Source organism: Schistosoma haematobium, chromosome ZW, assembly GCF_000699445.3.
Source record: "Schistosoma haematobium chromosome ZW, whole genome shotgun sequence".
Taxonomy (NCBI): Eukaryota; Metazoa; Platyhelminthes; class Trematoda; order Strigeidida; family Schistosomatidae; genus Schistosoma; species Schistosoma haematobium.
The window spans coordinates 81363838-81376687 of NC_067195.1; the positions used below are offsets into that span (position 1 = coordinate 81363838).

Here is a 12850-nt window from a genome sequence, read left to right on the forward strand (position 1 = left end):
AGGATAAAGTTGTTGTTGAACCTGTCTCATATCTTGTTTCTTTTAATATTTGTAGTTATTTTAAAATGCAAAGGAAATTTAGTATTCTTTTAAGTCCAAAAGGTATGGGAAATATGTCGAATTTTGTTGAAATCATGAATCAACTAATGTTAGACCACTGGTAAGAATGTGAAATCACTGGATGGCCGTTTCATTCTAGTATGGAACTCCTTGGCAGTGCTCATCCACGATACCACACATGTAGCTCGAACCCAGAGCCTTCTATTTCACTCGAACTCTGCCAAGGAGTTCCATACTAGAATGAAATGGCCGTCCACTGATTCCACGTTCAACAATCTTCACAACCCCATACTGAAAAAGTACTGATTTGTGTACTGTATAGACTTATGTGGCTATCAGTCATTGTAATGAGTGAATTAGTGTGGTGATCAGTCTTGTCGTAAATCGTTGAGTGGGTTTATATTAGACCAAAAAATTAATGAGATGGGAAACAAACTTGCAAGTAATCACAGGTATACAAACTGTACGTGTATAAAAACTTGTAAACAAGCATAGAATAATTAATAGGATTAAAATGACTCATTTAACTGTTAAATGAGAATCCCATTTGAACCTGTTCAAAATAACTTAAACTTACAAAGTTTTATGCTGATTATGTTCCAGGCAAGCGATATGAACCTGTTACATCAGTTTACTAGAATTATTCTCGTGGACTGTCTTCAATGTTTTTTCTTTTCTTTTTTTTAATGAATCATAGATTAACATAAATGAAGCAGAAGTTGTACTAGCAGGTCCATCTCCTGCAGATATGATGAATACACCAGAGGAACAAGGTAAATTACCACATTTATTCGAAAAATGGGCAAATGTATCTCAATGGCAAGGTTTACCATGTGGTCCACAATATTCACCATGCCAATTGGATCGACCAGATAGTGTATGTCGTCCAAATATTGAGCATGCTACATGTGCTTGTACAACACCATTACAATTGATGCATCTTATGAAAGGACGATTAGATGAAGAAACTAATGAAGTTGAACAACAAGCTTGTTTGCAACGAAAAGTAAGTTGTTTGTTTGGTAATTATTTTATAATATAAAAGAACTTATCAGAATGTTAGAGATTTAAATAAAGTTTATTGTTATAACACATGTTGTATGCTTGGAACTACTGAATTGATAAGTACTCTCATAAATTTTAACAGCATTGGTACACTTCATATTTGGATTTTCTGATATCTGTAGATAATCAGCATTGATTTCAAGATTTGTTATCTCCACTAATTCCCAACCTCTAAAACACCATACTATGTACTGGAGACATTTTCTTAGTTGGAAAACAGGACAATGAATACCTTACGACAAATGAATTCAATATACTTACTAATAAGAATTATAGAGTAATAAATTAGTAATTCTCCGCTCACTAGCTTATAGATGTGTTTTACAGGAAAAGTGATTGGTGGAAACTATTTTTACTTCATTAATTTTTCTTCATTGTATTGTTTTGTTCTGTTTCCTACTTCTTAGAAATATTTATCGAATATAAGCAAAGATGGATAGTGTCTAGCAGTGGAATTCAGAACGCGTGTTTCGTCCTATTTGGGACTCGTCAGCTGGATGTGTTTGCATCTCAGAGTTGATGTTCACTGTGGGACTCGAACACAATACCGTTTGCTTCAAACGCTATAACATTTTCCACTTAGCTACGAGTCCCGAATAGGACGAAGTGCGCTTCCTGGATTCCATTGATAGCCACTATCCATTTTGCTTAAAAAATGCTTGTGACCTAAGGCATATCGAGGCAGTCCACACAGGATGCACATATGCTAACAGGTGACTGATCAATCGCAGTCCTAAATAACAATGGGAAGATACATGTAAACAGCATCAAGTGAATTTATTTATCCAATACTTTGTAAAATGTAGAAAACGGTCTTTAGAATAGTTGCTTTATCCTATTGTTGTTAATATAAACTATGATTAAAGGACAAACATTTGAATTTTCAAAACAATCGTCTATCACTACTGTTTTATCATAGATTCAATGACCATCTATCTTTACTTATAATATATCCTTTGTAAGAATAAAGTGTGACAATTGTCCTTTGAAATGTGAGACAAAATATCGTAGATCATATATACCTTATATAGTATTCAGTGAACGAAAAGATTTCCAACTTTTCAATAGTCTATGTATACTCGTAAGCTTCGTAAGCAACGGGAAAAAATCCCAGGAAGATTATCAATTCTGAGATGCTGGTATATCCAGGGAGAAACATGTGTCCTAAATTTTACAGCTGTGGGATATCTGTTGAATTCAAACTGGTTATAATAGTCAACTGGTGTAGTTTTAAATTTTCATGGCTCATAGTAAAGAACTTTTCTAAATCTTACGTTGGTATTGCATATCTATTCCTAAATGATTTAAATGCCTAATCATGTTACAAAATTTTAGGCCTATAGATAATAGTTCTCATTGAGTACTGTCTAGGATGGCAGTACGAAAAATCACAACCCACTGGAAATTTCGTTTCAAGTATTTTTTTCATAAAGTCCTTTGATTAGTTAGACTCTTCTGCTTTTTTTTCACTTTGTATTTGATAAGCATAATTCACGAGTAAATCATTTAGATTCTCAGGATCTCCCTCAAAAGTATATATTCTTTGTGAAATATATCTTTTTAATTCCATGATGTTCGTTTAAAGGGGTTTTAACAATTGATTTGATTCTATTTTCATAGAGAGATTTATATAAAATTTAGAATAATTAACTGAACAGGATGATAATAATAGAAAAGAGTGTATTTGCTAAGTTCCCATGAGTAGAAAATTAGATCTTTGATGTTTTACGAATTAATGTAAGTAGTTTCTTCAGTGAATAAAATTAAATTTCACAGTTTGAAATCATGAGTCAATTGAAGCTAGACCACCATGGAAAACTTGGAAGCTCTGGACTGATAGGTCCTGGGTTCGAATATCGTGGGGTGCCGGATCGTGGATGCGCACTGCTGAGGAGTCCCATACTAGGTTCTCCATGGTGATCTAGCTTCAATTGACTCATGATTTTAATCTGTGAAACTTCTAAAATCTCCACAAACCCCTTCTGATAATAAAATGAAATAACAAATTCAATAAACACAAGTTTACAAAGTACAAAAGATATAAAGCATAAATATTTTCAGTACAATCAAAATTAACATCGACTTGATCAAGTCAATGTCCTGTTATTTCAGTCAAACTGATTCTGTGTGAGACTTATTTTGTGTGTGTGTGTTAGTGGATGTGGGAAATGTGATATCTGTAATTTTGAAGAGTAAGGTTAAGAATATTTGTATATTTATTAGTGGTATGGAATGTGAACAGGATTGAATATATGGATATTTGTTAAAATGGTTCATGTTGGATGAATCATTAGGCTTTTCTTTATATGGAGCATAGTAGAGTCTAGCAAGATATAAAAGTCTACATATAGTCGTCTTTCTTTGTAATCAGAAAATCCTTTATTGAATTATCTAGTTATGATTAGTCTTGATTTGATGGTTATTAAAAATAACATGTGCTGGTATTTCTGGTTTGATTTGCAGATTTTCTAGTTCCACGAAACTGTTTGCACATCTTTATGTGTAGCTTAAATGTTTTTTGGCACAAGTCGTGATTTTACGAGAAGACTCTCCAATATAGAATGCATCACGATCTTCGTATACTAGTTTGTGGATACTTTTTAGCTTAAGATGAGAACTATAATGTTATGCCGATTGAGCTGGATGATTTAGTTATCTTTCTACGTGTAATAGCGGTGTTTCAATGTGTCTTCACTCTTTTGAACAGAGTTTGTATGTAGTTTAACAATATAAGTCAATGCTATTGTGATTGAGTATTTAGTCGGAATAATTTTTTCTGTATCGGTTCCGGTGATGAATACATCCAAGAACTGTGGTTTGTTGCCTGGTTTCAATTTTTATACGAACTTTATTTCATTGAAGTTACTATTGATCAAATTGTAAGTATATTTCAGCTAAACCTTCTTGATGACAACGAACGTGTCGTCTAAATAGCACATCCAATTGTTTGGTTTGATCATAAGTACGGTTGGAGCTTCCACCTTTCCTTTTAATGTTTATGCAATAAATTTAGATATCGATTATCTCATTGGAGTTCCATTAAACTCAAACAAAACGATACATCCAGAACATAAAACTCCTTATTGTCTACAAGTGAATCTATCGACTGTTAAATTGACTGTATTTTAACTAATGATCAGTAATGAAATCCAGCACGAATTTGTCGCCTTATCTTTGATTTATTAACTGGACGTTACTGTACACTGAAACCTTTAGAATAAATAATGTCTTATTAAGATCCTCTGCTTGAATCATCCAGAGAATACACTTAGTAGGATCCTAGTGTAATATATGATTGTGTGAGCATACTGGTTTCTAGATCGTGATCACTGTTACTTAATCGGATTAAAACGTTCAAATTCCTAAAATGTTGGGTCGCTTTTCCATAATGTAAGTGTATCTTACCTTTTTTGTCAATACCAGATGGAACTATCTAGGTTAAATTCGGCATTATCGTCCAAAAATGACGGTCAGTTACAATACGATGGTCCAAATCGTGCACCTTCAAGAGAAATATACAATGAACCAGATGAAGAACTGCCACCAGTTGATCCAGCAAAAGAGATTTTAATCAACTTCGGTGGTTTAACAGTTTATAAATATCGTGGACTCATAAGATTCACGTAAGTATCTATTTTACCCATAGTCATTTATTATAACTCGACACCCAAGTAGGTAATTTTCGGTTATTTGACGAGATATATGGAAGAAAGAATTGGACAAATTTATTAATACCACGAACCGACCTAAGTTAGACAATATGTGATCTGTTCACTATAAACTAGCTTCAGGGAGAAGTCTCCGGAGATCGGTGGGAATCCATGACCAGTGATCTGAACGTTAAACGTTTGAGGGCAAGATCGAAGATATAAAAAATAAAATACCAATGGATTTACTGTCTAATTGTGTCTATAAAATAAAATTTTCAAATTGTGACTCAATATTTATCAGAAAAGCTTCTCCAGGGATCAATATGTTTTTTGTTCATCGAGAAACTCAGTAGAACTTAGGAAATGTTCGGCCATAGGTCTACAGGCTGTACTACTAGGCCATAAGATTGACTTTAAAAATATTAAAATCGTTCAGCAAAATTTTAAAAGACATAGAGAATAGCTCATGAACAGTATGGAATTTGAATCTTCTGAAAAGGAATGAGAGGATAAAATGAAATTCAACGTGACTTCAGCACGATGTTCTCACAGATCGACACTGTGAACATAAATGTGAGAAGAATTTCTCATCACATAAATATATTCTGACTTGAGAACTTATACGCCTATTGAATCAGACAATGTAGCCAGCTCTCGCTTTCAACTCGGATACGAGAATATGTCTCAGTGTGATTCTACAATGGTGAGAGGAAAGCAGTTAGGAGTTCGATACTTGAACATCTAATCGACTGTAATCATTCTACTGATCCACAGTTTGATTTTAAGGTTGTATATACGATTCGTTCAAACCTACATAGAGTTCTTTGTATACAACTCCAAAAAATAGCCGAAGCTCTTACTATTCATGAGGTCAAGCCAGAACTATACGTACAAAAGAAGTACGTCCTATCGTTATTGTTACCTTGGTCTTTATTATTATTATTATTGTTACTGCATTTCTTCCTTAACTTATGTCTCATATTCTCATTATTTTATTCATAATTGCTCATAATATCACTTTATTTAATTATTGTAACAAAGACATTTTAATCATACAACATTCGCGTTATAATTCGTCATTAACTTAATAAGGCCATTATTATTAGTAGTATTAGGTAATCTAGTATTATAATCTTCGTATATGCATCACCTTGGTTATCGCTTGTTCACATTTCCTCACTGAACTAGTACTTTAACAATCTACATGTGTTTGCTATCTATATTAATCTATTTCCTCAATAACATAGGATTATTCGACGAGATAAACCTTGACCAATTTACCACATATGTGCTAAGATTTTTATAAATTCATGTTTATTATTACTTTGACAAAGGTATTTGCACTGAATGACGATAGGTCAAAGAGATGGTAACTCACTGATGACAATGGTGGACGGTGGCGCAACTTTGTGGATTAGTTAGACATTTATTAGACTTTAACATCGGTTCAGTGGTCTACAAGTTAAGCACTCGCGCGCGAGATTGATAGGTCCTGGGTTTGAATCTCGAGAGGTGGAATAGTGGGTGCGTACTGCTGAGGAGTCCCATACTAGAACGAAACGGTCAGCTGTCCAGTGCTTCCAAGTTTTCCATGGTGGTCTAGCTTCAATTGACTCATGATTTCAATCTGTGAAATTTCTAAAATCTCCACAAACTTCTATTAATAATGAATTTCATTTTATGTTTTTCAATTTTTTTATATTTTTTTATTTGTTTTGTATATATTGTACTAAAAAAAAACAAGGTCAGATTTTAATATTCGTCTCCGTCTACGGACAAATAAAATGAATGGTTTAATTTTATTAATGGTTGAACAAGATTCATTGAATCCTCAACATGATCTATCATCGTCATCATCATCATCAATTTTAAATCAACCAGTAACACAAATTACAACTAATTCAGAATTTGTATCAATCGTATTACGTAATGGTCGTGTTGAATTATTATTGAATTTAGTTACTTCAAGAAAAACGAAAGATCAATCTTGGAATATAAATAATAATCAAAATGATAATCCAATATTTAATCGTCTTATGCCTATTCAAGCAAGACATAAAGTAAACGATGGTGAATGGCATATGATACAAGCTATGGGGTTAGAAAATAAAATATAATATTGCTATTTTAAATCGTGTTATTTATATTTTATAAAGTGATTTTGTAAATTGTATTTTGATCTGTTAGGTGGTTGAAGCAACATTTCACAATACATCATACTTATCAGCAAGGCCTATTTTTAATCTTATCGGAACTGGTTATCCCTTTACTGTGTAAACTCATGTCACTAAGTAGCTTTATATATTTTTTAAGTGGAATGTTACAGGCTACCTCTTACTTATTGACAATATAATTTCATATATACAGGAGGCCTGCTTGAACATCTGGGTTACCTGTTTCTACCATCTAGATATTTCAATAAATTATCTGGTTTTGCTTGTTTTAACACATCATTGTTTCACAATTGATTGATCACTGGGTGGCGATCAATGTCATACTTGTCTAGTCCTTATTAGTGCAGGGTCCAGGGTTTCCTGTTGATTACCTCCAACCACCATCTACATCACTGTTTGTTAAACGCACAATCTATTAAAGTACGTTTATGAAACTTTTCCAACCTTCCAATTTACAAGTTAGGAAAGAGCACAATCAGAGACATTGTGGTTGCTGGCAATATACATCGAAAAGAATGTAAATTATTCAGATGTCGATTCCTGAACCGCTAACATCTAATTGGCGATTATTCATTATTTATCGTCAGGATCGATCAAGAAATAAGAAACGGAAACTTGTTGAAATACTTTGCATCGAGAATTCTATATTGTACCAAAAATATACTACTGAACAAAACTAATAATTATAATCACTGTCAATGATGTTACCAATGAACTCTTCATGTAGTGTTTGACCTCCATTAGGACTGATATATTTACAGGTACATAATTACTGTAAAGATAAACAACAGCTGAAACAGTGTCTTCTATATGATTGACCTACATAAACCGACCATTTTTGTGTTATCTTCCCTCATTTCAAGAGTGTTATTGGGTATTGTGCAGTATTTTGCATGAGTTTTCAGCAAAGATTTCAATAAATTTGGAGTTAGATTTCAGGTATTGTAGTTACCATTAACATCACCCTACAAAAATGACAAAGTATATATGTAAATTGAAACTGTATTCCGAGTTATCTCTGACCAATGTTTCAGCATCAACATAGACCATGCTAAAACTATAGAATCAATATTGTAGGTGTTTGGAATTAAAAATTCATTTTTACGTACATGATTTCGTTTGTCCAAGTTCACCGAATAGGAAATGATTTAACAAAATTGCCTAATACTTCTCAATACTTAGAATATATTTCATGCATCTTGATCTCTTGATAAAATTAAATAAAGCTAGAAGAACAAGATTTGAAGAATAACATCCATTAAAGATACTTCAAAGCTTCTTAACATATATACTGATTGGTTAATTTACGTTTATCAATCGAATAAGAGATAAGTTCCGATAGATTTGATAGCTTTATTTTTTTAGTGGAATGTTACAGACTACCTCTTACCAACTGACAATACAACTTTAAATTGAGCGTGGTTTCTTGTATTTTCATCGGCTGGTTGCTTTTTTAACTTCGAGATTAAATTCATTACTTTCTTATGATTGAACAAACCTTTTTTTCACCCTGAACTGATGAGTTGAATTTTTTGTTTCGCCCATAACTATCATAATCTGTGATAATACAGTGATCTAATATATGAACGTACATATCAGTCTCGATAATAATGATCTGATCACCAAAAACCAACTTGAATAAACACCTCCGAGAACCATTTATTGCATATTGAAAACTCAAAGTTCAGCGAAGGGATCACTTTTCAGCGAATTCACTATAAAGCTGTACAAATATATTTTATACGAATATTCGTCAATATTAGAACGAATAGTTTTTTTGGAAATCAAGCGCTGAGAATAAAGAAGACATCATATATGAAAATTATATTTGAAATAATCTCAGCGATTGAAACATAAATAATTCCAACGTTCCGTCCAGCAAACTTGTCTGGACTTCTTCAGAGTAATAATCAAAATTATCAAAGAATATATAATTTTTAATAATTGAATCAAGTCTATACTGTGCTTGCCCAATCACATTCAAATGTTCACTTCAGTTATATGTTCATATATACGCGATTGTAAAGCTTAATGGTAAATTCGTTACAAAGGGATCCATTCTTTAAATTACAAGTTTTTAATGTCTGTCTCGTACTGCTTATAACACATAGTTGAAAGTCTTTGATAAAGTTCGAGAACTGTTTTATGGAATTAAATTTAACTGTTTAGGATCGTTAAATCTACTTTCTAAACTACTGTACGGAAAATCTTTAAATAATGGTTTTTACAAGATCAATTAAAATTTGCTTTTTTCTACGGCATCTCAAATGCTATTAAATTAGCTACTTATAAATGCTTACGTCAAACTTAGTTCTCTATTGCAGCTTAAAGATTTCAAGTTAAGGTTCTGATAAATAACTTAGTCACACGCAGTCAAACTACAAAATATCTGAACCCATTTAGATCAAAAAATTTAATACCGCCAACCATTTCCTGTGAAGTAAATTGAACGGATACGAAAATTTACTATTTAGGGAAACTTTGAAGTAGATTACCTACCGTTTTCATAAAATTTAAGGATATGTGTTGTTCCCCCTGTAACAAGCAGTGTATTAAAATGTATCCAAAAAACTTAAGCTACTAACTATAGTAACAGTAGTACATTTAATTGTCAACAATGTGTTCGCATAATATTACTTCATCTCTGTCATTTATATTACTTGTCATAAAATTTCAAAATTTTGTCCTCTCTTTACAGGAATAAACAACGAGCAACCTTATTCGTTGACAATCACATGGTTTCTGGTGAATTCACAGGTATTTCAGATTATGATACTCCCCCGGTGAGAGATGTCTATCTCGGTGAGTCACTAATAATCTCCTCCTTGAAAAATAAGTTGCTAATTCTTAGTTACGATAACCACAGGTTACACTTAGGGAAAGTTGATATTTGGATATATAGTTTCTGGCACTTAGCCATAGGGGCTTAAAAAAGTATTATTCTTAGAAAAATCATACATTCATATGAACATTTCTTCGGGTATCACTTCATCAAAGAGTAGTAACTAACGTCAAAGACTATATCCCAGAGATTCATTGCACTCTAGCATTCCTAATTAATTTTTTGTGGTAAATTAATGTATGGAATTCAATCCTATACTATTCTGTAGTGTAGTTTGAGAAGGTAGCTATGAGAGTATCTATGATCAACATAAAACTCTTAAACTACTATTTCTAAATGAACAGATATTTCAGCATATGGTAACTAAATTTCTTGCTGTATTTAATATGTCACGGTATTTAATAACTACCAGTAAGTAAAAATCTAAGAGTAATGACTAATTGAGTTCACTTTTCAATCGATTACTAAACTTCTCATCTGAACAAAATAAAATCACTTTCTACATTTCAGTAAATTTCGTAAACTACAGCATTAAATAGGGTATAAGCAAAAATCTAACTAATCAAACTACAAATGTAAACTGTGAAAACTTGGCAACTCTGGACTACTGATTCATTCTAGTTTAGAACTCATCAGTAGTTTACACCGACGTCCCTACATATACTCGGGTATACAATCTTAAAAAGAATATACAAAGTAAAGGAAAAGTAGTCGCCTGTTGTTATTATGTATTAATGGCAAACTAATGTTTGAGATCAAGTATGATAAACAAAAAGGATAATGAAACCAGAACACATCTGTTTAGATAGTAATTGAGCGCTTGTCAAAAACCAAGAGAAACGAAAAACCCTCTTAGCTGGAATCCATGTGAAAATTATGACAAGTGACTGGAAAATGTAGGTTATATGTTTCAAAACTTATCACAATGATCTAGACTTAAGGCTATGAACTTCTGATCAAGCTATTGACAATCTTATTTACGTCTAAAATAAACTTAATACAAATAGTTTAAGAGTAAATATCGTCAAGCAACTTCAAACCAGTTCCAACTTTTTGATTGTCAACTTCTTTCTCCAACTATTTCATTTTATTTTTTTGATCAGATCCTACTATTTTATGCGAGTAATTCATCTCACTTCAAAAAGACTTGATAGTCATTATTGATGAATTCATTCGTACTGATTGTTTGAAATTTCCCGTTGATGTTATGAATTGAAATTTATAAGCCAGTAACTAGTTGAACTCATTGAACTTAGTCGAGAACACATTATGCTAGAATCGAGTTCCTCTATAATCATCTACACTAAAATTCAGGTACATTCAGTTAAAGGTTCCCAAAAAGGACAAAACTCTCATCCTATATTCTAATACAAGCCATTATTCAATTATACTTATAAACACATATAAGCGAAAAGTAAAACCTGGGAATCTTTAATCTTTAATATTATAAACATTAATTTTAAATCCTCATTATTTTTTTTTTAATTTTCTTCCAAAAGGTGGGACATTATTTAATATTATTGGATTATCAAGTGATTATCAACAAAATTTCACTGGTTGTATTGCTGATATGCTTATTCAAGAGAAAATTATACCAATCTTATCAGAAGCAACAGAAATACACGGTCCTATTGAAAGATGTAAAACACCATGAAATAAATAAATAATATAAACTAGCATATTCTATTGGATGAGTTGAATAGGAAAAATTATTAAAACTTAGATAATGAATTATTTATTTGTAAATGAAAATGAACCTACAAAAACTAAAAAGAATCCTTTGTGTTGTATAAATAAATAAATCAATAAATAAACACATCAATTATTTATTTATTTTAATAAACTATGATACTTAGGTAAAATGCCAACTTATGATATTTTATTGATATCCTCAAGAAAATAATCAATACTTTCCTTCTATTTTTCTCTTTCCTCCCCCCTCTTTCTCTCTCTGTCTCTTTAGTTCAATGATGATTATCTATTGTTGCTTATGTTATTCGTTGTTTTTTTTGTTGTTTCATTTTAATCTTCATCTATCCATTTTTGTTGTTGTGGTTGTTGTTGTTGCTCAAAATTTCAGTGTTACAAATAATTCATTGAACTCTTGAATCTTTTACGAATCCATATCTAAACACCAAATATTGAAAAAAAATATTGATTTTTTGTTTTATTTTAAACCAAATTAGATTTTTCAATATTGCCATGGCTACAAATCAAAATAAAAATTGATTATGTAATGTGAATTTGTTTAAATATTATGCAATCATTCATTGTCATACATATAAATATATATATATTAGTGATTTTTTTTATTATAAAACATTCATATAGCGCACAAATACTGTAATTGAACATTTGCACAAATAGATATTTATATTATCAAATTACTTATTATTATAAAACAGTTTACTTTGTCATAATAATTTTGGCATAAATATACACCATATACCCTATTTTACATAATAATTACATAGATTTTAATATTTTTAATGTCATATTCATTATCATAACATTAAATAATAAAAAAAGAGATTTCATTTCATGTTATCAGAAGGGGGTTTTGTGGAGACTTTTTTTAGTAATTTCAATGGTTGAGCTCATGAGTCAGTTGAAGCTAGACAAACAATAAATACCTGGTAGCACTGGATGGCCGTTTCGTCCTAGTATGGGACTCCTCAGCAATGCGCATCCGCGATCACGTCCACCCCCCGCGCGATTCGAATCCAGGACCTATCAGTCTTGCACGCGAGCGCTTAACCATTGAGCGGGCCGGCATCCAACGGCGGAATCGAGGATGCACATTGCTGGGGAATCCCATACTAGGACAAAATGGTCGTCCTCTGTTTCCAGCTTTTCCATGGTGGTCTAGCTTCAATTAATTCGTGATTTCAACTATTAATTTCATGCTGTTTATCGAGGGTTTCATGGAAAATATCAAAAGAAAAATATTTTTTTAAAAAAAACTACATATGAGCAATACATTTTACTAAACATTTTAGTTCTAGTTGTTTTTAACTTATCTATTTGGTAAACAAACAAACGAAAAAAAGTGATATGGG

The 12850-nt window shown here is 31.8% G+C and overlaps 1 protein-coding gene across 1 annotated transcript in view; it reads left to right on the top strand.

The window, feature by feature from the left end:
• The window catches only part of MS3_00004521 (uncharacterized protein), a 136344-nt gene extending 123494 nt beyond the window's left edge, over positions 1 to 12850 (top strand). The window contains exons 19-23 of the mRNA XM_051212449.1: positions 758 to 1066; positions 4549 to 4748; positions 6520 to 6873; positions 9648 to 9751; positions 11291 to 12850. Of these exons, the coding sequence (XP_051072633.1) occupies positions 758 to 1066; positions 4549 to 4748; positions 6520 to 6873; positions 9648 to 9751; positions 11291 to 11445 (1122 nt within the window). The 3' untranslated portion in view covers positions 11446 to 12850. The remainder of the gene's footprint in view (positions 1 to 757; positions 1067 to 4548; positions 4749 to 6519; positions 6874 to 9647; positions 9752 to 11290) is intronic.